Source organism: Petaurus breviceps, unplaced genomic scaffold, assembly GCF_028583685.1.
Source record: "Petaurus breviceps papuanus isolate PSGF00001 unplaced genomic scaffold, PetGlider_PUasm1.0 108, whole genome shotgun sequence".
Lineage (NCBI taxonomy): Eukaryota > Metazoa > Chordata > Mammalia > Diprotodontia > Petauridae > Petaurus > Petaurus breviceps.
Window position 1 is genome coordinate 30,291 of NW_027185593.1, and position 22,946 is coordinate 53,236.

Consider the following 22,946-nt stretch of genomic DNA (forward strand, 5'->3'; position numbering starts at 1 on the left):
TCCACCCCCTCTGAGCACTGATGGCTGCTTGCCTTAGAACTTGTTGCATAATCACACAGAAAATACATTTTTTTTCAACACTGCAAACTAGGTGATGATGTCATTTAAAGTAATTTACATTCAGAGATTTGCCCCTTCATAATGTGAAGTGACACATTCAGAGATAGGCCTGAGAACTCAGAGCGGAGAGGATCCTTAGAACCCAAAATGGCAGAACTGGGAGGGTTCTTAGAACACAGGATGTCAGAGCTGGGAAGAACCTTAAAATAAGAAATGTTAGAACTAGAAGGACCCTTAGAACATAAAATAAAGACTGTTAGGGCCAGAAGGGACCTTTTAACTTGGAACACAATGCCAGGTCAAAGTAGTACAAAGAACATAGAATGATGGGGCTTAGAGATGTTAGGATGGGAAAAAAAATTAAATTACATCTTTATTTTCACTACCCTTTGATTTCCTTTATAATCCTGTGGATTTAATTTTATGCCTTTACTCTAAGAGTGGATCAGTCCGTCCCTGGGCTCCCTCAGACTGCCAGAGGGACCCATGTCACAGAAAAGTTTAAGAACCTCTGAAACCCCATTATTTTACAAATGAGGAAACTGAGGCCAGAGAAGGAGGGGGACTGAGGCCAGAGTAGGAGGGGGACTTAGGACAGTTACCCGTTTATTGACTTTCTCAATCCCCATGTCCATTCCTTTTTTTTTTTTTTTTTTTTTCTTTTTGGAGGGAGGAAGGCTGGGTAATTGGGGTTAAGTGACTTGCCCAAGGTCACATGACTAGTTTTGTATTGTGTCTGAGGCCAGATTTGAATTGGAGCTGGGGCTTTTGTCTTACTATCTAACTGTTGGGCATGTTGTTTGCTCTTTTCTGCCTTTGAAGGAGGAAGTCTCTCTTTAAAAAGATCTCCAAGCAGTCGACCATGCTGCACACAAGTCGAAGTTTCTCTTCTGGGCTCCACCACTCCCTGTCGTCCAGTGAGAGCCTTCCTGGCTCTCCTACCCACAGTCTGTCCCCTGGACCAGCCACCCCCTGCCGCAGCCCTGCTCCTGATGTCCCACCAGGTACCAAGCAGTGGTCCTCTGTGTCCCTAGTGGTGTCTGGGAAGGAGGGAAGGATGCTCACCTGGTTTGGGGCCACCTCTTCTCTCTCTCTGTTTATTTGCCAGTGTAATCAATGTGTTCTCATAGTGTGAAAACCTTTGTAAAAACTCCCGATTGAGGTGGGTGGTTCGCTCTCAGTAGGAACACACTTCCGGGCTCTGACAGTGCTTGCTTCCTGAGCACCTTGGTCAATTCTGCCTTTTTCTTTTAAACTCCTTTTTGTGGGTCTCTTAGCACAGACTGGATTTTCCTTTATACCAGCATGGAATTTAATATCATCCATATAAGCATTTCTCAAGTACCTACGATGAGTCAGGCTCTATGCTAAGCACTGAGGACGTTAAAAGATGCAGAAGACAGGCCCTGCCCTCGGAGAGCTTACAGTCTAAGGACAACATGCAAAACAACTATGCACAAACAAGCTGTATACAGGAGAAACTGGAAATGACCCATAAAGGGAAAGTGCTGAATTAAGAGGGATCGGGAAGGGCTTCCTGGAGAAAGTGGAATTTTCACTGGGCCTTGAAGGAAGCCTGGGAAGGCAGGAGATGGGGGAAAGACAAATTTGTTTTCACTAAATCTGTAACTGAAATTCCCCTCATCCTAATTTCCTCCCATTATTTTAAAACCTTATTATAAGAATCAGTTCCTTGGCTTCACCAGGCTGACCAAGGGCCCGTGAAACAGAAAGGATTAAGAACCTCTGCCCTTGTCCAGCCCAGACCCAAATTAGGAACCGCCTCACAGCATGACTGCTTGGAGACTGTCCGTGAGAGGAAAGCCCTCTCGTCCTTTTCCTTTCTTTGAATGCCCAATGCTTAGTGTGGTTCTGGGTGCACTGTAGGTGCCAAGTAGATGCTAGCTAACCAACTCTCCAGGTAACCCAGTCAACTTTTGCATAGTTTTAAGAAGGCAATTTATCATTTCCTCTTCCTCCACCTCCTAAGTCCCTAATTCTTTAAATGATTATTATATGGTACCATCCGAACTTCTTCCATCATCTCGGTCTATGTCCAATTTTTCAACAATACTTTACACATTTTCAGTGTTCTTCCTAAAATGTGGCCCCCGGCATACAACTTGACCTTCTCTAGTTGTCTGACCAGGCCTGACTCACTCTTACGTGTTCTTCCAGTGATAAGCACCTCCATGCAAGATCCTCTGTTTCAGTCCTGGAATTCTGATTTTCATTGCATACCATTTGAATTAGGCCTTTTGATTTCCTTTGATTACTTTTTTTTCCAGTTTATTGTCTTTTCCTCCGCATTCCCCCTGTTGAAAAAAAAAAGGAAAAAAAACCTTTATCACCAGCGTGCCTAGTCAAACAAAACAAATTCCCAGTCCAAAAGTGGGGGGCCCGTCCTGAACCCTGAGTCCGCCACCTAGGGTTGCCTTCTCCATCGCCGGACCTCTGGGGTCCCAGCTGCTCAGTGCATTGATCAGACTTCTTAAGTCTTTTGCTGCAGTTTGTTTTACAACTTTGTTGCCAGAAAGATTGTTCTCATGGCTCAGCTCACGTCACTCGGCATCAGTTTCTCTGAAAATGTCATTTTCTTCATTTCTAAAAGCGTGATAGCGCCCCTTTCTCTCCCTTTGCCATAATTTGTTCAGCCAGCCCCCAGTCGAGGGCACCCTCTTACTTTATCATTCTTTGCCACTCAAAAACTGCTGCTGCACACATTTTTGCACCTGTGGATCCTCTTCTGGGATTTATTAGGGCAGACCTTGTTTCTGGACCCACTGTGACAAGTGTTGGAACTTGTTCCAATTGGCCGCTACCCACAGACCACCTCCCCCATCTTCTCTTCTCGATGTTCCATTCTGGCGTTCATCCCTCAGCATTCCCACCAAGAATGGCCCCTTTTGTATCTTAAACTTAGCTCTGGCTCCTGTCAATCAATCAGGGCCTGCCACGTGCCCAGCACGGCTAATCCCAGCCCGTCCTTCACGCCCCAAGACCCAGAGCAGGCGTTAGAGGCAGCGAGCAGAGGCAGGCTAGAGGTGGACAGGATAATGGTGGCATCCGTGCCTGCCTCTCCTCCTTAGTGCCCTTGTCTTCAGACAGGCCAGGCCAGCCCAACGCACATTTATCACGCACCATGCTTGGACTAGGAGCCGGCAGTACAGCAACAAAATGGAAAATAGCCTCTGCCCTTAAGGAGGCTGCATTTTACTATGGGATACAATAGGTAGGACAGAAAATTAACAGAATGATGTTTTGAGGAGAGAGCTAGTACCCCGGGACAGTCTGGGGAAAGCATCTTGTGTGAGCTGAACACTGAAGGCTGCTGGGGTCACAGCGGTGGGCGCTCTGTGCTGCCCAGACACTTTGTAGCTAAGGGAACCCTTCGGCCTCAGTTTCCTCATCTGTGAAATGGGGACAGTCATACATGGCACCTCCCTCTTCCAGGCTCATTATGGGGGTGAGTCTGCGCCTTGCAGACTTTGTACCACATCAGTGGTGATAATGGCTATTGAAGGGAGCTAGGGATTTTTCAGAAGCAGGGCTGGAGAGGGAGTGCGTTCCAGGTGTAAGAAGCAAGCGTCTGGGCAGAAAACAGCTCTAGAGATAGAGTAGGGAATAGCAAATGGAGCCATCCATCCGACAGCTAGAGTGCATCCCGGGGACCCAGACCCATAGGCCCAGGCCAGATGATGCAGGGCTCTGAGTAGCAAGCGGGCACTGGGGAGCCATCGACCGTTCCTGAGCTCTCCTTAGTTTTCTGGGCCTCAGGCTCTTCATACATGCAATGAAGGGGTCAGACTGGATCAGGGGTGGGGAACCTGTGGCCTCTCCAGAAGCAGCTTGGTGGTGTAGTGCATAGAGTGAGAGCCAGGCCTGATGTCAGAAAGGCCTGAGTTCAAATCCAGCTTCAAAACGCTTACTAGCTGGGTGACCTTGGGCAAGTCCCTTTACCTCTGTCTGCCTCATCTATAAAATGGGGCTAAGAAAAATACCTCCCTCCTGGGTGAGGGTGTAAGGATTGAAAGATAATGGCTAAAAAGCACTTAGCACAGAGCCTGCCACATAGTAGATCCTTTCTCCTTAACCATGTCTCTCACTTGTCTAAGGCTACCCTGTTCTTTCATAAATCTGCTGTTGTGTCCAGGCAGCCCACCCTCCACAAGTCTAAACCATCCCCTATTCCTCCAAAGGGCTCAGCTTGGGTTCATGGGGGACAGGGCGCGGAGAGGAGGAGGGAAGTTTGCTTGGGGAGGCAGTCCAGACTCTCTAGAATACTGGTTGGGTTGCCTAGGAAGCCTTAGCTCCAGAAGAAGGGACATGGCTTACCTGGAGAGGAAAGGTGGGGGCTCATGAGAGCATAGTGTGGGTCACGGCCTTGATGAGTGACCTGGGTAGTTCTGGGGGAGGCTTGGCTTGGGTTCCCACTTTGGTGTTTCTAATTTTTCAGATACAGCGTCTCCACAGAGCACTTCCCCCTCCTCCAGCACTCCCACCTCCCCAGCGGGCCACATCCGGCCAAGCTCCCTGCACGGGCTGGCATCAAAGCTGGGGGCCCCGCGTTATAAAGTTGGTCGCCGGAAGTCAACAAGCAGCATCCCTCCATCCCCACTGGCCTGTACTCCCTCCCCAGGACCCCAGCCCCCGTCACCGCAGAGGTCTCCATCTCCTTTACCAGGTTACCCCAAAAACCTCTACACCTTCCAGGGTAAGACCTTGTCCCCGCCGATGATCACCAGGCAGACGTCACGGCCGCGGAGTGCCGAGACCCCCCGATCTCCTCTTCTGAAGCGAGGGCAGTCTGCTGACAAAATTGCCCCCTCCTTGGTGGAAAAGAAGCCTTTGGGGGGCCGTAAGCTCACCCTTGAAATGCCAGCAGGAGATGGGGATGCCCTCGAGGAGACATCCGTGCAGGCCTTCGCAGGGGCTGGAGATCACGGCCGGGCTGGCTACGCAGGCACGGCAAGCCGGGGGAAAGACTGGGCCGGAGACCGCCATGAGCGGGACCAGGAGGTGGTGGTCATGCGGCGCCTGAACCTCTCAGAGCGCCGAGACTCATTCAAGAAACAAGAGGCAGTTCAGGAGGTGAGCTTCGATGATCCCGATTCCATGGGCTTGGGGGACGAGGGCTCCTGCAGGCAGGAGGGCCAGGCAGAGTCCAGGGGGCCGCGGCCAGGGGCGCGTGAACAGAAGCCGCCGCCTGTCCCCCAGATCGCCGTGCAGGGCTCAGAGGGCGAGGTGCACGAGCCCGGCTCGGCAGAGTGGGAGTGTCAGGGCTCTTATCCTCCCCTCCAGCTTCTGGCCAAGGTCTACACCGAGCAGACAGATGGCACCAAGGCAGTTGAGTACAAGAGTCTCTCGTCCCAGCGGCGAAACAGCAGAGACCTCCGGGACTTGAGCTCGGGGCAGCAGCCCCACAGGGTGGGCCGAGGCCTTCGGGGGCCCCTGCAGGCTGCCAAATCCCTGCCCATCCTTCAGCTCTCGGGAGGCCAGGAGCGGGCAGGCCCTGACCCTCGAGCTCCCAGAGCAAGTCCGAGAGATGCAGCAGGTCCAGCGAAGAAGAAGGATGGGGACCGGCGCTAGGAGCCACACCCATGGTGGAAAGTAAAAGGAAGAGGTGCCCACCCATCCCAGCGGGGCTGCGAGGACCCCCTACCCTGCCCATCCCACCCACTCTGCATCTGCCTCTCAGACCTGAGTCAAGTTGATGCATGCTTGACGTCACGAGGATGGGGTGCGGGAGAAAGGAAACTCGCCACCTTCCAAAGCCACAAACCTCAGGAGAACCAGGCCTTTGGGGTGTACCCGTTGGGAGAAAGCAGAAAGCAGCAGACCCAGTACAAGGAAGCCACGGACTGGAACAAGAACCACCCCACAAGTTTTTTTCTATAAACTGGAAAGAAGTCTCCTTCCTTTTGTAGCTGCAGGTGCTGTGGGTGAGAGAAGGCCTTTCCTCAGCCAGTTGCGCACTTTTGTAAATAGCCACAGAGGCAGATCCCTATGATTAATTTATTACTTTTATAAGCTAAGATGAGACTTGAGCACAGAGCTTCCATGACCTGGGGGGACTGCTTCCTCACCCTGGAGTGAGGAACAGAACCTTCTGGATCACGCTGTCCAGGGTTTTTCTATTTTTTGGGTGGGTTGGGGGGAGGGTTTGGTTTTTAACTCTTGCCTCAAACAGTAGCGTTGTCCCAGTGCCCAGGGGTTCCAGCCAGGACTCGTGGGGCTCTGGATCTGGCTGTGACAGAATCGGGGAAGGGCTGGGTGCTGCACAGCCGTCTCCCTCCTACTATCACCCACCTGCTGTGGGTGGGAGGGGGAGGGGGTTCTTTCTGCTGAGGTCAGAAATATGTTCCCTGGCCCTGCTTGAGGGTAGATGGAAGGTCTGTCTAGCCAAAGGTGTCTGGATCAGGCTGTGTGATTCAGATGCAATAGAACAATCCCACCTCCCACCCCCCAAAAAAGCTAGTCCAGTTTTCTCCTTTGGTGAGATGCCTACTCACCCTCATCCACATGACAGCAGAAATGGCAGAACTGTAAACTTCCCCTAAATGTTTGTCAGGGACAGTAGCTGCTCACTGCAGGCCCCTTTTCTATGTCCAGTGACCTCAAAGAAGGAAAGGTTAGGGCTGGAAGGATTCTGTTCTCTGCTTCCTCTCCACCCCACCACCCAAACCAACCCTGCATGTTTACTATAAACCAGCACTTTGGGAGAGCCCTGGGTTTGAGCCTCTGGGGACACCTTCTGCCAAAACACAAGTTCTCATGGGATGTCAGGATTGGGGTGTGATTTCCCTGGATGGTTTTAGAGTCACTGAATAATATCAGGACTGAGAGGGCCCTTAGAACCCAGAATGGCAGAGCTGAGAGGGCCCTTAGAACACAGGATGTCAGAGCCGGGAGGGCCCTTTGGACACAGGATGTCAGAGCTGGGAGGGCTGTTAGAACACAGGATGGCAGAGCTGGGAGGACCCTTAGAACAGAGAATGTCAGAGCCGGGAGGGCCCTTAGAACAGAGAATGTCAGAGCTGGGAGGGCCCTTAGAACAGAGAATGTCAGAGCTAGGAGGGCCCTTAGAACAGAGAATGTCAGAGCTAGGAGGGCCCTCAGAACACAGAGTGTCAGAGCTGGGAGGGCCCTTAGAACACAGGATGGCAGCTGAAAATATTAGAGGTGCTGTAACTTGCCTGAGGTCACATGGCAGCAGAGCTGGGCCTAGAACCTGACTTGCCTCCTAGCCTCAGGGTCCTTTCCTTCCTTCAGCACTGCCCCCTTGCCACCAGAAGCCAGCTGAGAGTCCCCCTGCACCTTGTTTTTCTTCAGGCCAAACTCCCTGCGTTAGCATTTTCCCCCTTCGGACCCTTTGGGGCATGGGATTTCTGCTCTTTGTCACTGGTTTCAAGCGTCTGAACTTCCAAACATCTCCTTGTGGAGAAAAAATGGAATGAGTCATGGGAAGGCCCGGGAATGGGAGCATAGTTCTGTGACCTAACCTGTTCTTATTTGGAGATCAAGTCACTGCCCCTCTAGCTCACCTAGCATACCCTTGTTGGCCTTTTCCCTAACCCATCGCGTTTGGACTAGAGGGATATTTTAAAGACTCCCAGTGAATGCAGCCTGGCCTGCCCTGGAGGGTGAGAGCAGAGGAAAAGACTTCTCTTCCTGTAGGTGGCCTGTGTGAGACCTCATTCCTAAGCAGGGCTCTTCCCTGCTGTCTTGACCCAGCCAGAGAGAAGGCTCGTTCTGTGTTCATTCCTCTTGCTCCTAAGGGGTCAAACCTGCCTCGCGGCAGCATTACTTACACTCCAGTGGGGAGTGGGCCCTCAGAAGCTCAGCTGAAAACAGATGGAATTTCCACCATCCAGGATGTTAAGATTGTGGATTAGTTCTTTGAGTTGTTGTTTTTAAACTGTTTGAGACTTATTTTCAGGGCCTAAAGGGCCTGAAATTCCTTGGTGGATCTAATTGAGTTGGGAGCATAGAGTGGTAGGTAGAAAGTTGAGAAGACCCAGGCCCTTACTGGCCTCATGACTTCAGTTTCCAAATCTGTGGAATGAGAGGAGTGGGCTTGATGGACTGACTTTAAGACCTTTCTAGCTCTAAATCCATACTCCTATCCTCCATGCAGGTAGCCCCTCCATCAACATCAGTAACAGCCACTCTTAGTAGACAGTCTCTTGGGGCTGAAAAAGTGGGTCACCTCATGGCCAACCTTAAGGTGACAACAGGCCCATAGTCCACAAGTGGACCCCAATATACAGAGCCTTTTCAGCCTGTTAGGACCTGCAGCACTCCTACCACAAGTGGAGGCCCTTACTGGGGGAGAATGGAGGGTATCCCTTCCTTGGCCCCACCACTTTAAACCTCTTGGTTCCAAAGGAGCATTGGGAAGAAGTAGACGTTGACCCTGTTAAGGCTAAAATACACATCTTTGGGGCAGCAAGTGGGTGCTGTGAATAGAGCACCAGCCCTGGAGTCAGGAGGACCTGAGTTCAAATCCAGCCCTCAGACACTTAATACTTACTAGTCTGTGACCTTGGGCAAGTCACTTAACCCAATTGCCCTGTCTTCACCCCTCCAAAAAGCAAAAACAAAAACAAAAAATATCCATCTTTACTTAATAGAACCACAGGCATCTATTAAACAGTTGTTGCATCCCTAAGTTCATAAACAGGGAAGACCAGTCCCTGCCCTCTGGGAGCTTACATTCTTCTGAAGTAAACTCAGGTTTTTGTATGAGCTCATGGCCCCAAACCCAGAGTTCTCTCTCCCCTGTCATAGCCCAAAGGCAAATTGAATTGGCAAATTTTAGTTTTTTGGAATAGGAATGTTCAGAAAATTTCAGGGGGGGGGGGTGGTGCTGGGCAAGGTGAGGGGTGACCATGTGTAAATTTCCCAAATATATTTTTCTCTTGTTAACATCTTTTTCAATTCCTTTGCCCTTGGCCCCTGATTCACTGTGACGTGCATTCTGCCCTCTTTAATTATCTGTATTCAGATAATGCTTTAAAATAGTGTGATTTCCTGTCTGTTTTCTCAACAGCAGGGGAATAGATGGAACAGGGTTCCCCCTTCTTTACAATTTGACATTTTGCTTCCCAAGATGTAAAGCATCAGTGGGGGTTTCCCCTCTGGTCCTTAGTGGAAGGTTTCCCAAGGTGCTGGAGGCAAGTCTCTCAGTGCTTCCCCAGATGAGTTCTCAAACCATAGTCCATCCCTAGGCCCATAGTCAAAGGTGGGGATGGGGAGCCTGTGACCTTCTAGATCCTTAAGGGTGGCCTTTTGACTGAATCCATTTGGATTCAGACAGAAGGCCACCTGCAGGCTTCACCGCCCCAATCAAAGGCTAGAAGAGCCCTCTGACACAGCCCAGGGTCAGTCTCGGTGATAGCGTGGAGGAATGACCTTGCTTCCTTGAATGATCATCCCTATTTTATCCTATCCTTATTTCCCATCTTTTCACCATTTGTGTGTATCCATCTGAGGTCATCATTTTATTGTTGGCTTCCCCCCCCCAATTTTGTCTCCTCTAAATTCTGACTGCTCCTCCCTCCCTCCCCCCCCTCCATTGCTATTCCTCCTTCTAGAAGCTAGCCTAGTGCCTGGCATGTAGGTGTTTTAATAAAAGAAAAATCCCAGTGACCTGGAGAGAGCTTTCCTGATGGGCTCTGCATGAGGTCACAAGTCAACTCAGCAATGGTTTATTAAATCATTTATTAAGCACCCACTTAGAAACTCAGAAGTGGGTCAGAGACAAATGTAAAAGGCAGTCATTGATCTCATGATGTAGCTGATGTCAGCAGGGACTGTCTGCCCCCCACAGGCACCAAGGCCTGAGTCAGGAGGCTGGGGCTCCAGGCCATGTTTCTTCTCACTTTCTTGTACTTGAACCCTTCAGTGGTCTGGTGGAACCTACAGCTCCCTTCTCAGGATTATGTTTGCAATAATTGAAGGAATTGGGGCAACTAGTTAGCACAGTGGGTAGAGGCCTGGCCCTGGAGTCAGGAGGACCTGAGTTCAAATCAGGTCTCAGACACTTAACTGTGTGACCCTGGGCAAGTCATTTAATCCCATTTGCCTCACCTCGCGCCCCTCCCCCCCAAAATTGAAGGGAATGTCAGGTTTCTGTTAAAGGTTAGTGAAAATAAAGATATCATTTTGTTTCCATCTATGTTTGCAGACCCCTGATATCCACAGACTCTGTGGGGTGGGGGTAGGGGGGAACTGTGGACCCCAGGTTAAGAACTGCTCCAGAACCAGTTCTGCGCCCACCTCACCTTGGGACCTTTGGCCAGTCACTTTATTTGCACGGGCTTCAGATTTCCACCCCTGTAATACAAAGGGGCCTGGATAAGCTCGGCAGTTCTTAACCTCTTGTGTGCGTCCTGACACCCCTTTCTGAGAATCGTGTTTTTAAATGCCTAAAACAAGATACACAGGACTACATTGCACTGAAGTGTAGCTATCAAAAAAACTCCATTTTTAAGTGTTCACAGACGATAGGTTAGGAACCCCTCATTTAAGTGACGTCTCCCTCCCATTGGAGGCAACTGGGTGGCCCAGTGGATAAAGGGCTGGGCTTGGAGTCAGAAAGACCTGCATTCAAATCCCAACTCAGACATTTATTGGCTGTGTGACTCTAGTACTCTGTTTGCCTCAGTTTCCTTATCTGTAAAATGGGGATAATAACAGCACCTACCTCGAAGCGCTCAGCACAGGGTACATGGTGGGTGCTTAATAAATGCTTATCCCCAGAAGGGAGCCCCCTTAGGGTCTCTCTTCCAACATCATGCTATCTGCTGTAAACTTTTCTGAATCATGGAATGGCAGATCTGAAAGGACCTTAGACTATGCATAGAACAGAAGGAACTTTGACTGTAGGATGTTAAAATTGGCAAAGGGAGGTCAGGGCTGGGAGGATTCTTTGAGTTGAAGGTGTTGATGTGTTCCCTCTCCCCAGAGGGCTTGAAGCAGAAATGAAGCGACCGCTTCTGGGTGATACTGTAGGAGGAATTCCAGTTAAGACTGAGGGCCTGAGCTCAAAGATTCTGAAAAGGAGCTTGAATATAAGACCAGCCATTCATTTTATAGCAGGCCTGCCCGAGGTCACACCGTGGCAGCCAGTGGCAAAGCCAGGACTGGCCTCAGCCCTCTTTTCTGAGGCCAGTCCAAACTGAAAGCAGCAGGAACAAGGAGAGAAATCCATTGTCCAGCAACATTGGGCTTAGATTGGGGCCAGATGTCCATCACCAAAACTGAGAAATGTGAGTGTACACTTTGGGGATTTCAGGGCCATCTGCAATACAAGTTTAGGACAAAGCCAGGAGTGGTGTCCCATCCTTGTGATCCCTGCTACTGGGGAGGCTCAGGAGTTTATGATGAAGGAACTTTGGCTTTGTAGGGACTTTCCAGGGTCCGTTTGCTAGCCTAACCCCCATGGATCTGTTTCTCTTGAGTTTCCTTTAGAACAGGAAATAGCCATTTTTAAATGATTTTTTTTTTCTCTTTTGAAGCCAGGTGGTTTTGCATCCTTTAAGGCTTAATGGCTTAGCCACAAATCTAATCTTGGATTCTTCCAGACCTTAGATGTTCAGCAAAACATTTATTATGGTAGAAACTGGAACCGCCCCATCCAGCAGGAGAAAACCTTGCCTTGTGGCCTGTGTGAACTCTCATGTGTGACAGTGATGTTGTCTTCCTCTTGTACAAAGCCCCAAGAGCTCGCCCACAGAATTCCCACAGGGCCCCAGCTGACTTCCCGAAGCTTGTTCACAGAAATACAGAAGTAAATCTTGCCTGCACACTTGTACGTCTCAGGGTATTGAGCAAGACAGGCATTTGTTTAGATGGTGTTCTGGCCTCTTCTGACCTGTAGCCCAGAAGTCCAGCTTGAAAGACCCACACTCCTATTGTCTGGGACCAAAAAATGATCCATGTGCTGCTGGGAGGAGTCTTGGTGGCCACCTTGGACAAATGTAGTGTTAGCCAGTGAGTGTCAGGAATGGAGTTTAAACCCAGGTCTCCCTGGTTCCAAATCTAATGCTCCTGTCCCTATGCCACCCTGATCCAACCCCCTCATTTTACAGATGGGTAAACAGGCCTAGAGGGAAAAGAATTTGTCCAAGTTCACAAGAACAGGAGCCAGGGCTAAGAAACCAGATTTCCTGAGGACCAAACCATCCACCCCATCCCCCTTTCCTTATTCAATTAAATCCAGAGAGGAAAAGGGGATGATCAGATGAGGAAATTCTGCTCTAAATTCTAGAGGGAATAATACATCTAAAAGAAATACTCAGCATGTCTATGGGACTTAAAAAATTTTCCCCAGTCCCCTAGCCCCCCCCCCAAAAAAAAAGTTGGAATGCAAAGAGAAATGCCTGGGCTAACATCTTGTTTGTCTTTTGGGAAAGAAACATTTAATATAATTAAGACTTGTAATGGAAAATTCAGCAGCAAGGGAAACTCAGCCACGGCATAAGCTGTCTGCTTCCTCCTATGGTTTTCAGGACAAGAATTAGCTGTATCCGCTTCTCCCCCCTTTAATGGCTCAAGCCCCCTTTCCCACAGTCCTTTAAGCGGGGGGACGTGTTCGCAGCCATCCCCGTCAGCCACCTGCTGTTGCCAGGGCTCTGTGTAAGCTGGTGAGCTTCAGACACTCCCTGCCCCTTCTCGTGATGGTGAGTTTTGTATGAAGTTGGAGCTGCCCCTTCCCGTTGCCCTTGTTCTCTATGCCATCAATGTTTACATTTTGGTATGCATGTGTGCGATCTCTGGGCTTACGCTCTTGCCTCCTGCCTCCCTCGGTTGTGCTGAGAACCCTGGGCACCAGGCCTTTTACATGTCCAATTTCTAGACCTGTACAGTTTGTATTGCTGAAGAATGTCAGTATCACGTTACCAGCCCATGTCAAGTGTGATTTTTTTCATGTGACCAAAGCTTTTGGGTAGTTTCCCCACCTTTTCCCTTCCCTACCCCCACCCCCAGCTTCTAGGCCTGTTGGGCCTAGTGACTTCGCTCATTGCCCTGAGGCCTGTCCTCTCCCTGTCACCCACCTGAAGATGGGCTTCCCTCTGCACAAAAGACAGAGGTCACCCTCCCCATTCCATCACTAGCTGGCCACAGTGCATGACTTGTGCCCCCATCTCCATTTGCAGAAGCCTGGGAGCATTTTCTGGGTGTTCAATTGAATAAAAAAAATTAAGACAAAAAAGATGTCTGTATTCATTTGTGCTGAGCCAAGTCAATAAGCATTTATTAAACACCTACTCTGTGTGTGTGTGTGAGGCACTGCACTCAGTAGCAAACAACTCTAGCTTTCTAGGTGCTCACAGTCTCATGGCACTATACAAACAAAATATAGACTGGAGAGAACCACCTGGGGGAAGGCACTTAGGTTAAGGAGGACTGGGAAAGACAGAAAGTGGGGATTTCAGGTGAGACTTCAATGGGACAGCTATGGGAGGTGAGTGTGGGAAGGGCCTTCCAGGCAATGGGGTCAAGATGAGTGACAGAACTGGGCTTCAAACTGAGGCCTTTCCACTCCCCACCCAGGCCAACGTTCTCATTTACAGAGGAGAGAAAGAAGGAAACATCTCACACAAAGTCACCGTGAATTTCCCTACATGAAATCCTGACAGAAGAGGAAGGAGATGCCAGAGTCCCTTGGTGGGAGAAACTCAAATTCCATTCCTATAGTACTTCAAGGTTTTGCAAAATTCTTTCTTCACAGCAACCCTGTAAAGTGGGCTGGAGGAATATTATTTTTCCCATTTTGTAGATGAAGAAACAGGCTCAGAGAAGTTGAAATGACTACCCCGAGGTCACACGGCAACTCTGGAATCAGATAATCAAAAAGCATCTCTTAAGTGTTTGCTGTGGGCTCACAACTGGGGTTATAAAGACAAGGCTAAAAATAACAGCCCCTGCCCTCAGACCCTTCCTTACATTCTAATGGAGGGGAAAGCATGTGTATGTACACAGTCCCTGCCCTCAGATGCTTACATTCTAATGGAGGGTAAAGCATGTGTATGTACACGGTCCTTGCTCTCAGACGCTTGCATTCTAACGGAGGGGAAAGCGTGTGTATATATTAAGTAATCTTAAGAGGAGAAAGCACTAACAGCTGTGGGGACTGGGAAAGGCCTACAGAAGATCACATGTGAACTGAGTCAGGAAGCTGGGTTCTAAATGGGAAGGGTGTTCAGGGTGCAAAGGTAGAGAGATGGGAGATGGAGCCCTTTGTCTGAAGAACAAGTAAGAAGTACTAATGTGTGACAAGAGTGGAAAGAGGAAAGGCCAGGGTATGAAGAGCTTTAAATGCTGCTTGGAGTTTATCTTTGATCAATGCCTACTATGTGCTTAATAGTAGGCTAGGCATTGGGGATGCAAGTAGAAAAAATAAAAATCCCTTCCCACAAGGAGCTTATAGTCTAATGAGGGAGACATGTAAACGTGTAAATATTCGTTTGTATTTATTTGCACATGTAAATGTGCACATCACATGTGATGCAGTTATATGAATATATTTACATATGTAAATATGTGTTTACATGTATGCATGTTTACGTGTGTGTATACAGCATAAAAGGAGAATGAAGAAATTCAGATACATAGAAGAGAGTTGGGTAGAGAGGGCACTCGTTAGCAGAGGGGGTGATCGAGAAAGGCTTCCAGCAGAAGATGGTGCTTGAGCTGGGTCTTAAAGGAAGAGGAGACTTCTAGGAGGTAGAAATAAGAAAGGAGTGCATTCCAGTCATGGGGGATGGTCTGTGCAAAGAATCAGAGATGGATTGTCATGCATGTGTGAAGAACAGAGCAGAGGCCAGTTTAACTGGATCTCAGAGCACAAGAGAGGGAAGAATATCCACCAGATGGAAAGGTAGGTTGGGGCCAGGTTGGGTCAGTCCTTAAGAGGTGAACAAAGGAGTATATATTTTATGCTAAAGACAGTAGGGAGCTACTGAAGTTGGTAGAGAAGGGGAGTGACCTGATCAGATCTGTGCTTAAGCTGTGTGTAGGATGGATTAGAATGGGGAGAGACCTGAGACTTGGAGGCTCCAAGGAGGACAAAGTCCTCTTCCCAGAGACTGGGGTTGGGGGTGGAGTGGGGAGTGAAAAGGGAGGAAAAAGTGAGGAATAAGAAAGGAAGATTGTTTAGGCAAGAGGTGTGGACTAAGGTGGTAGCCGGTTGATGGGAAAGAAGTTAGATCTGAGGTAAAAATACAAAATTTGGCTGTTGGTTGGGTATTAGTGGGAGTAGGGAGAGAGAATGAGGAATCCAGAATAATGCCTAGGTTATGAGCCTGAGGGGCAGCTAGATGGCGCCATAGTGTATAGAGCCTTGGGCTTAGAGGCAGGAAGACAGCTTCTTGAGTTCAAATGCAGTCTCAGACACTAGCTGAGTGACCCTGGGCAAGTCACTTAACCCTATTTGCCTCAGTTTCCTCCTCTGTAAAATGAGCTAGAGAAATAAATGGCAAATCTCTGCAGTATCTTCTCTGAGAAAACCCCACCATGGGGTCACAAAGGGGATAGGACAGAACAACAAAACCTGAGTTTGAGACTTTGAAAATGAAAACATTCTATCCTCGACAGAATAGGGAGGTTTGGAAAAAGAAGAAAGATGAGTTCAGTTTTGGACACGTCTAGTTTAAGATGTGTCCACAACACCCAAGTTTGGAATGCTGGGCCCAGTGGGTAGTAGTTGGTGATGTGAGAAGAAAGCTCAGGGGGGAGACTGAGTCATCTGCATAGAGATGCACATGGGAGCGAATAGATTTACAGGGAGAGGATGTAGAGAAAAAAAAAAGAGGAGCCTAGGCCAGAACATGGGGGAACACCCAGAGTCGCGGGAAGTGCGGTGGATGAGAGCCAGATGAGCAGACCAAAAAGGAGTGGTTGGACAGGTTGGAGGAGAAGTGGGGGAGAGGAAGGTCATAGAAACCAGGCAGGAGAGACTGTCTCTCAGAGGAGAAGATGATGAACGTCGCTTGCAGCACACAGGTGGAGAGGGATGAGAATCATGTCTGGCCACTTAGGGATCGCTGGTAACTCTGGACAGCAGTTTGGGTTGAGGAATGAAGTCAGGAGCCAACACTGCAAAGGGCTGAGGACCAAATGAGAGGAGAAGCAGTGGAAGTGTTAAGTGCAGATAGCTTATTCTAGGATTTTGTCTGATAAAGGGAAGAGAGGTGAAGGATGGAAGCCTGAGGGTGAGGAATAGTGAAGGCTTTTATTTTGTAAAGGATGGAGCCGTCTTTGGGCATCTTTGAAGGAACCAGAAGATAGAGGCTGGAGAATGAAGGTGGACGGGAAGGAAGGGGTGGATGCTTGAGGACGCAATCTACTGGGGAAGAGGGTAGGTGAGCCGATCAATGCACATGTAAAGGGGTTGGCATTGGCAAGGCGAACTACCACATCTCTGTCAGAGATTGGGAGAAAGGAAAAAAGAATCGGAGATGATATCAAAGGGGCAGCTAGGTGACAAAGTGCCCTCGCAGTCAGGAGGACCTGAGTTCAAATCTAGCCTTAGACACTTACTACTTGTATGACCCTAGATAAGTCACTTAACCCTGATTGCCTCCAAAAAAAATATGAGATAATATCAAGGGGTTGTGAGATTTTGAGAATGGGAGAAAAGGGATCTCATATCTGCTGGTCTCAATTTTCTCAGTTAAGTAAAGAAATAAAGTCTTCATCCCAAAGACTGGGCTTTGGGGGAGTTAAGGGAGGAGAGTGAAAAGGGGATGAAAAGGTGAGGAATAAGAAAGGAAATCCATTAGGGATCAATGAAAGGATGCCTTGCTGCAGTGATGTCCTGGTTGAGAATAGATAGCTTGAGCCTGTAAGGTGCCCATGTAAAAGAAAGCTTCTGCAGTTGAACATGTAGAGGGGCGGGATGGTCAGACCAAACCTGTTCTCTAGGAAAATAACGGACAGCCATAGAGTGGGGTGGGGACAGAAGAGACAGCTAGACCTGTTCAGATTCAGCAGTCTGGTGGCCAGGAGATGAGTTTCCTGAACTGGTGGGATGGCTATGTGGCATTATGGCATTACTCTTATTAAGTAGTCACTCTGTGCCCAACCCACTGTACTGTGCACTGGGCAAATAAAGAAAAAAGGAAAAGATGGTCCTTGCCCTCAAGGGAGCTCACAGTCAAATGGGGAAGACAGCATGCAAACTCTCTACAAACAAGCTAAGACAGAATGGATTGAGGGTAACCAGAGGGAAGGCACCAGGATTAAGGGGGACTATGAAAGGTTTCTTGTAGAAAGGAGGATTTTAGCTGAGACTTGAAGAAAGCTGGGAAACAGAGATGAAGAGGGAGAGCATTGGAAGCATGGGGGTTAGAGACCAACAATGAAATGCAGAGTCTGGAGATGGCATATTGTGCTCAAGGATAAGCAAGGCCGGTGTCACAGGATTCCAGAATAGGAGGGAGGAGTGCTATAAGGTAGAAAGGGTTCTGATTTTGTTTTGTTTTGTATTTTTGGAGGGGGAAAGGCAGAGCAATTGGGGTTGTGACTTGCCCAAGGTCACACGGCTAGTAAGTGTTAAGTGTCTGAGGCCGGATTTGAACTCAGCTCCTCCTGATTCCAGGGCTGGTGCTCTATTCACTGTGCCCCTATCCGTCCCCAAGAGTTCTAATTTTTAAGAATTTAAAAAACCAAACAGGGGGTTTTGCATTCGATCCTGGAGGTGATAGGGGAGCCATGGAGTTTATTGAACAGGAAGGTGATATGGTGAGGCTTGCATATTGGGAAGATCGCTAAGAGCTGAGTGAAGGAGAGATTGGGGTGGGGAGAAACTTGAGGCCCACAGCAGCAAGTAGGCTGTGAAATACTGAAGCAGAGCGAGAATTGAGGAAAGGCCATTAATTAGAGTGGGTGAGTAGGTGAACAGCTTTTGAGAGAGAGTGATTTCATCTGAATCCTGGGGCAGAAGCCAGATGGCAGAGAATGAGAGGTTTCTTTTTTTGGGGGGGTGTTGGGTGAGAAGGGGCATTCTTGACCATGTTGGTGATGGGAAGATCAAGTATGAAGAAGGTATCAAGGTTATGTGTACAAAAGAGAGAATGAAGGAGTAAGGCATTGGAATGGAATAGACTGAGGCATCAACAGACAGACATGTTGAAGTCACCAGATAGGAAGGCAGGAGGCTGGGTGGAGAGGAAGAGTGTGAGCCAGGCACAGAACTCATTGAGAAAGGGAGAACATATGTCCTGGGAGTCTGCAGACGATAACCACCGGCACGTGGATTGGGGAAGCAATTTGGGTGTCATGAACCTCAAAGGAGGCAAGGTTGCTGGGTGATGGGAGTGGAGATGGATCGAGCCTTTATAGCAGAAAGAGGGAACAAGGAAAATTCTGAGTCTTTCACTGGGCGATGAACGTGGCTATGAGAGAAGAGGCAGCCAGGACCTACTGGAAAGGATTCGCAATCATTTGGGAGGAGCCAGATCTCATCAGAGCCAGAAGATGGGGAGAGAAAAGAAGAGGTTTTAAATGAAAGGAAGCTTGCTAATTAGAGAACTGGGCGGGGGGGGGGGGGGTTCGAGTTCTCCCTTGGGCAGGACTGGACAGACCTGGAGGGGAAGGGAGAAGGGGAATGGGAATGAGGGGTTGTTCAGTACTGGGGAGGGGGGCTGTCAAGGTCCTGTCTCTCTGAGAGTAAGAGGCAGTGGGAGTATGCCAACCAGTGGGGAAGCCTTGTTTGTCCTTTGTTTCTCGAAGAGGACCAGTGACATCAAGGGTGATGTCTTGACTCCTGTGTGAATTGGATTTAAGAGGGGCAGAGTTGCACAAAGGGGCAGCGTCCTTCTCTCTCCCAGAATTATTAAAGGACAAAAGTCAAGATGCTTGTGATGGCCCAGGATAACCAGTCTTCCATGTCTGACCAAGCTCTCACCATCTTCAGCCAACTTCATGGCTATTGGACCAAATAGTTCTCACCTGCCCCTTCCTGCAGGGGAAGTCTTCATGTACTTGGGGTAGATATCCCCTAATTCACCAATATGTTGGAGCCTCTGGGTGATCTTCAGCCTGGTTTAGCCCATCTGCTGAGATGGTTTTACCGAGATGTCTTGGAGCCACAGGGGAGAGCTGGGTGAAGGTGAACCCTAAAGGAAGCTGAGAAGCCCAGAAGGCACTTGGCAAGCCCCCACAGCAGAGGTCTCCTTAAACACCACCCTGATGGAGTATCACTGGATGAGGGAGGGCCATTGATAAAAGGGTAGGTTCAAGGTCTATCTGCACCTAGGCCAGGCCCTCAGCTTCCTGGCAGATATGATGCTGGCAGGGATGGGGGAGATCAGGTGATCCCTGATTCAGAGCAGCAGGAAAGGGTAGCTCAGGTGTTCTGGCAATCCATGAATCAATGTTAAGTGGCTAATAGGAACTAAGCAGGGGCATGTAAAGAAAGGCAAAAGAGAGTCTCTGCCTTTAGGAAACTTCCTGTCTGACCCCCTTTTGGGGCTCTGCTCACTGTGGCAGCCTGGGTTTTTGGTTTTGTTTTGTTTTGTTTTTCCCCCAGAGGGGGTGATTCCTATTTGCATAGATTCCCTTAGAAACCCTTGTTGGCATGCATCAGGAGTGCCAGCTATGGGTACTCTTTTGGGTGCCCATACGGGCAGCCTTTTCCTTTGTGATCTGGGAAAGGGAGGACTAAAGAGCAGAAAGCCAGGCACCTCTAAAAGAGCCTAGGCTTCAGGTAGAGAGCGATTGCCCCAGGAAAAGGACGGGAATGACCCAAGCATCCCTCTATTCAATTAGCCAGTTCAAGAGTTACATAACTGGCTGTTTAAAAAAACCGACCCACTAAAAGACAGAGTGCTGGCAACCCTGCCAGCCCATTAACCCATGCTAATGAGAGGCAAGTTCTGGCCTGCCCTGCCCAATGGGCCCATGGGACCCCACCCTGCTGAGCCAGATGCCCCTTGGGCATAGCTACCTGTTCCCACATAGGTAAAGAAAGGTAGAAGAGAAATCAAGTCTGAAGGGAGAATACCCCCACAGAGGTGGGGGAATGATAATAAACTATGAGGAAAAGATCCCCATCCTGTGGGTGGGGAATACATTGCCTTCAAGAGTGGAGAAGACCATGGGGAGATCCCCTACTTAGGAAATGAGTACACAGAAGATGTAAGGGGTGGGTGCTGAAAGGGGAGACTTTCCATTGATGGGGAACTCAAAGAATGTCCATACGGGGAAGGGAATAGTTGACAGAAGAAAGTCCCCATGGTGCAGGACTGAGACTTAGGGGAAGTCAGTGTGCACTGAGGAGAAGGAGGCTAGGGGACACAGAATGAAGGAGATTCCGAAAAAGGAGAGCATTAATCTCTCATAGACCCCATAGTGAGGAGTCTAAAAGGAGACCTTACTTATCCTGAGACCTGGTAGGGAGAAAATGAGTGGAGGAGAGCCCAGGCCGAAGGGAGAGGAGATCTCCTCTAAAAGTAAACAGATTGCACAGAAGGGATTTAGGGAAGAAGGAGATGGGGGCAAATGAAGGGTAGAGATGTCATATTGAGGAAATGAGTGGGGGGAAACAGGACAGCTAGATGGTACCTGAGTTCAAATCCAGCCTCAGACATTTATTAGCTATGTGATACTGGGTGTTCATGCTGGTATTATTGAGGACAGAGGACTGGACTTTGAAACCTCCTTCAAACACTTACTAGCTATGTTTGTACATAGTTGTTGAATGTTGTCTCCTCTGTTAGACTGTAAGCTCTTTGACAGCAGGGCCTGTACTAACAGCTAGGTATTGCAGTGGATAGAGCACCAAACCTGGAGTTGGGAAGGTCCAAGTTCAGATACAGCCGTAGACACTTACTGGCTGTCAAGTCACTATTTGCCTCAGTTTCTTGATCTGTGAAATGGAGATAACCATAAGCACCTACCTCTCAGGGTTGTTGTGAGGCTGAAAGGAGGTCTTTCTAAAGCGTTTTGCAAACCATAAGGTGCTGGCCATTATAATATTTTGGGACAGTTTGGTGTCAAAGTGGAGAGTGCCGGGCCTGGAAGGAAGACTCACCTTCCTGAGTTCAAATCCGGCTTCAGACACTTATTAGCTATGTGACCCTGGGCAAGTCACTTCACCCCGTTTGCCTCAGTTTCCTCATCTGCAAAATGAGCTGGAGAAGGAAATAAACCATTCCAGTAACTTTCCCAAGAAAACTCCAGGAACTGGACAGAACTGAACAAAAATTATGTTTTGCCTTCCGTTGTGCGCTGCGCCTGGCATATAGCAGGCGCTTAATAAATGCTATCTGACCTACCAGGTGATTAACCCTGGACAAGTCATTCCTCTCTACCTCAGTTTCCCCAACTGTATAATAGCACCTACTCCCCGGGGTTGCTTGTGAGAATCAAAGGATCTTCGGTGCTTTGCAAACCTTAAATAAGGCGCTATTTATTATTATGCTTGGAGAGGGTGGCAGAGACCCCCGTCCTGCAGCAAGATGCCCCCTGAAGCGTCCAGGCTGCAGGACATGGAGGTGGAGGTCTCCTCCAATAACTGAGAGGGGAGGCGGGGCCAGGAGCACAGGCTCCGCCCCCAGGGCTCTGTGGCTACCCTCCAGCCTGGGCAGAACGAGAAAGGGAGGAGGGGAGTAGCCACGAGGATCCTGGCGCAGGCGCAGTTTCTCCCGCGTGCCACTGGTCGGTGCTAGCTCGACTGTTTCCTGGAGAGCACAGGCACCACCCCTTCCTTTCTTCGCCCCGCCCCCTCGCTCTTCCTAGCTTGGGCTCCTAACGTCGGACTTGGCTGTTTGCGTGAGAGCGCAGGCGCTGCTCTCCTCTCTCCGCCTCCTTCCCCTCCCTCGCCCCGCTTTCTTCCGGGTTCTGCAAGCTCGGCAGTTTCCGTGAGGGCGCAGGCGCCGCTCTTCTCTTCCCCCGCCCTCCCGCTTTCCCGGCTCGGCTGTTTTCGTGAGCTCCCTACGCAGAGCTTGTCTCCGCCTGTCGGGGGCGGGCTCAGCGGCTCGCTTGGTATCATGGCTGCAGCCCTGGCTTTGGCTCCGGCTGCTGCTGCTTGTGTCTCTGCCTTCTCTTCTTCCTCCGCCTTCTCTGCTGCTGCTGCTGCTGCTGCTGCCGCCGCTGCTACAGAAGGTGGAGGCCACGCTGCGGGCTCGGGGTGACGGCAGCCAGGAAGCGAGGTTGGTCCCGGGCGGCCAGACTGCGGTGGGGCCGGACTCTGGAGGGGCTGGGCCATGCCAGGATTTGGAGGTTGGGGGCTGGTTGTGAGTGGAGGTCGGGGCCATGCTGGGAGTGGCCGGTCTGTACTGGGTCCTGGAAGCGGGAGAGTCTGAGTTTCACTGAACGGGGGGGCCTGTCCTTGGGAGAGGCTCTGGCTTTTGGGGGGAGGGGGATCCCACTTACCCAGGATGGGAACTGAGCTACATTGAGAGGTTCTGGGCTGTAATGGCTCATGAGGGGGTGGCCACAGTGGGAGAGGCGGAGAAATCTATATCTGTATTATTATGTTTGGGGGGCTGTCCTTGGAAGAGGCCGTGACTATATTGGGGAACCCCAGCTGATACTGGATAGGGACTGAGCTGTAATTAGATGGGCTGGTCTATCCCTGGGCCATTGGGGGTGCCACCAAAGTGGGAGAGGACGGGTTATATACTGAATTATATTTGGGGGGCTGTCTTTGGAAGAGGCCTTGGTTATATTGGGGAACCCCAGCTATGTTGGATAGGGACTGAGCTATACTAGGAGGGGCTGGTCTATCCTGGGCCATTGGGGGTGGCCGAAGTGGGAGAGGTGGAGAAATCTGTATCTATATCTGTATTATTATATTTGGGGGGCTGTCCTTGGAAGAGGCCATGACTATATTGGGGAGCTAATACTGGATAGGGACTGAGCTATACTAGGAG

At 49.6% G+C, this 22,946-nt stretch overlaps 2 protein-coding genes across 3 annotated transcripts in view; both read left to right on the forward strand.

Annotated features, from left to right (window-relative positions):
- Nucleotides 1-13,279, forward strand: part of LOC138143239 (microtubule-associated serine/threonine-protein kinase 3-like) — a 43,483-nt gene extending 30,204 nt beyond the window's left edge. The window contains exons 17-18 of the mRNA XM_069064501.1: nt 883-1,064; nt 4,517-13,279. Of these exons, the coding sequence (XP_068920602.1) occupies nt 883-1,064; nt 4,517-5,649 (1,315 nt within the window). The 3' untranslated portion in view covers nt 5,650-13,279. The remainder of the gene's footprint in view (nt 1-882; nt 1,065-4,516) is intronic.
- An 8,709-nt stretch (nt 13,280-21,988) lies between these two features.
- Nucleotides 21,989-22,946, forward strand: part of PIK3R2 (phosphoinositide-3-kinase regulatory subunit 2) — a 27,817-nt gene continuing 26,859 nt past the window's right edge. For both annotated transcript variants that reach the window (XM_069064744.1, XM_069064790.1), the window contains exon 1: nt 21,989-22,223. The gene's annotated coding sequence lies outside the window, so the exon portion shown is untranslated. The remainder of the gene's footprint in view (nt 22,224-22,946) is intronic.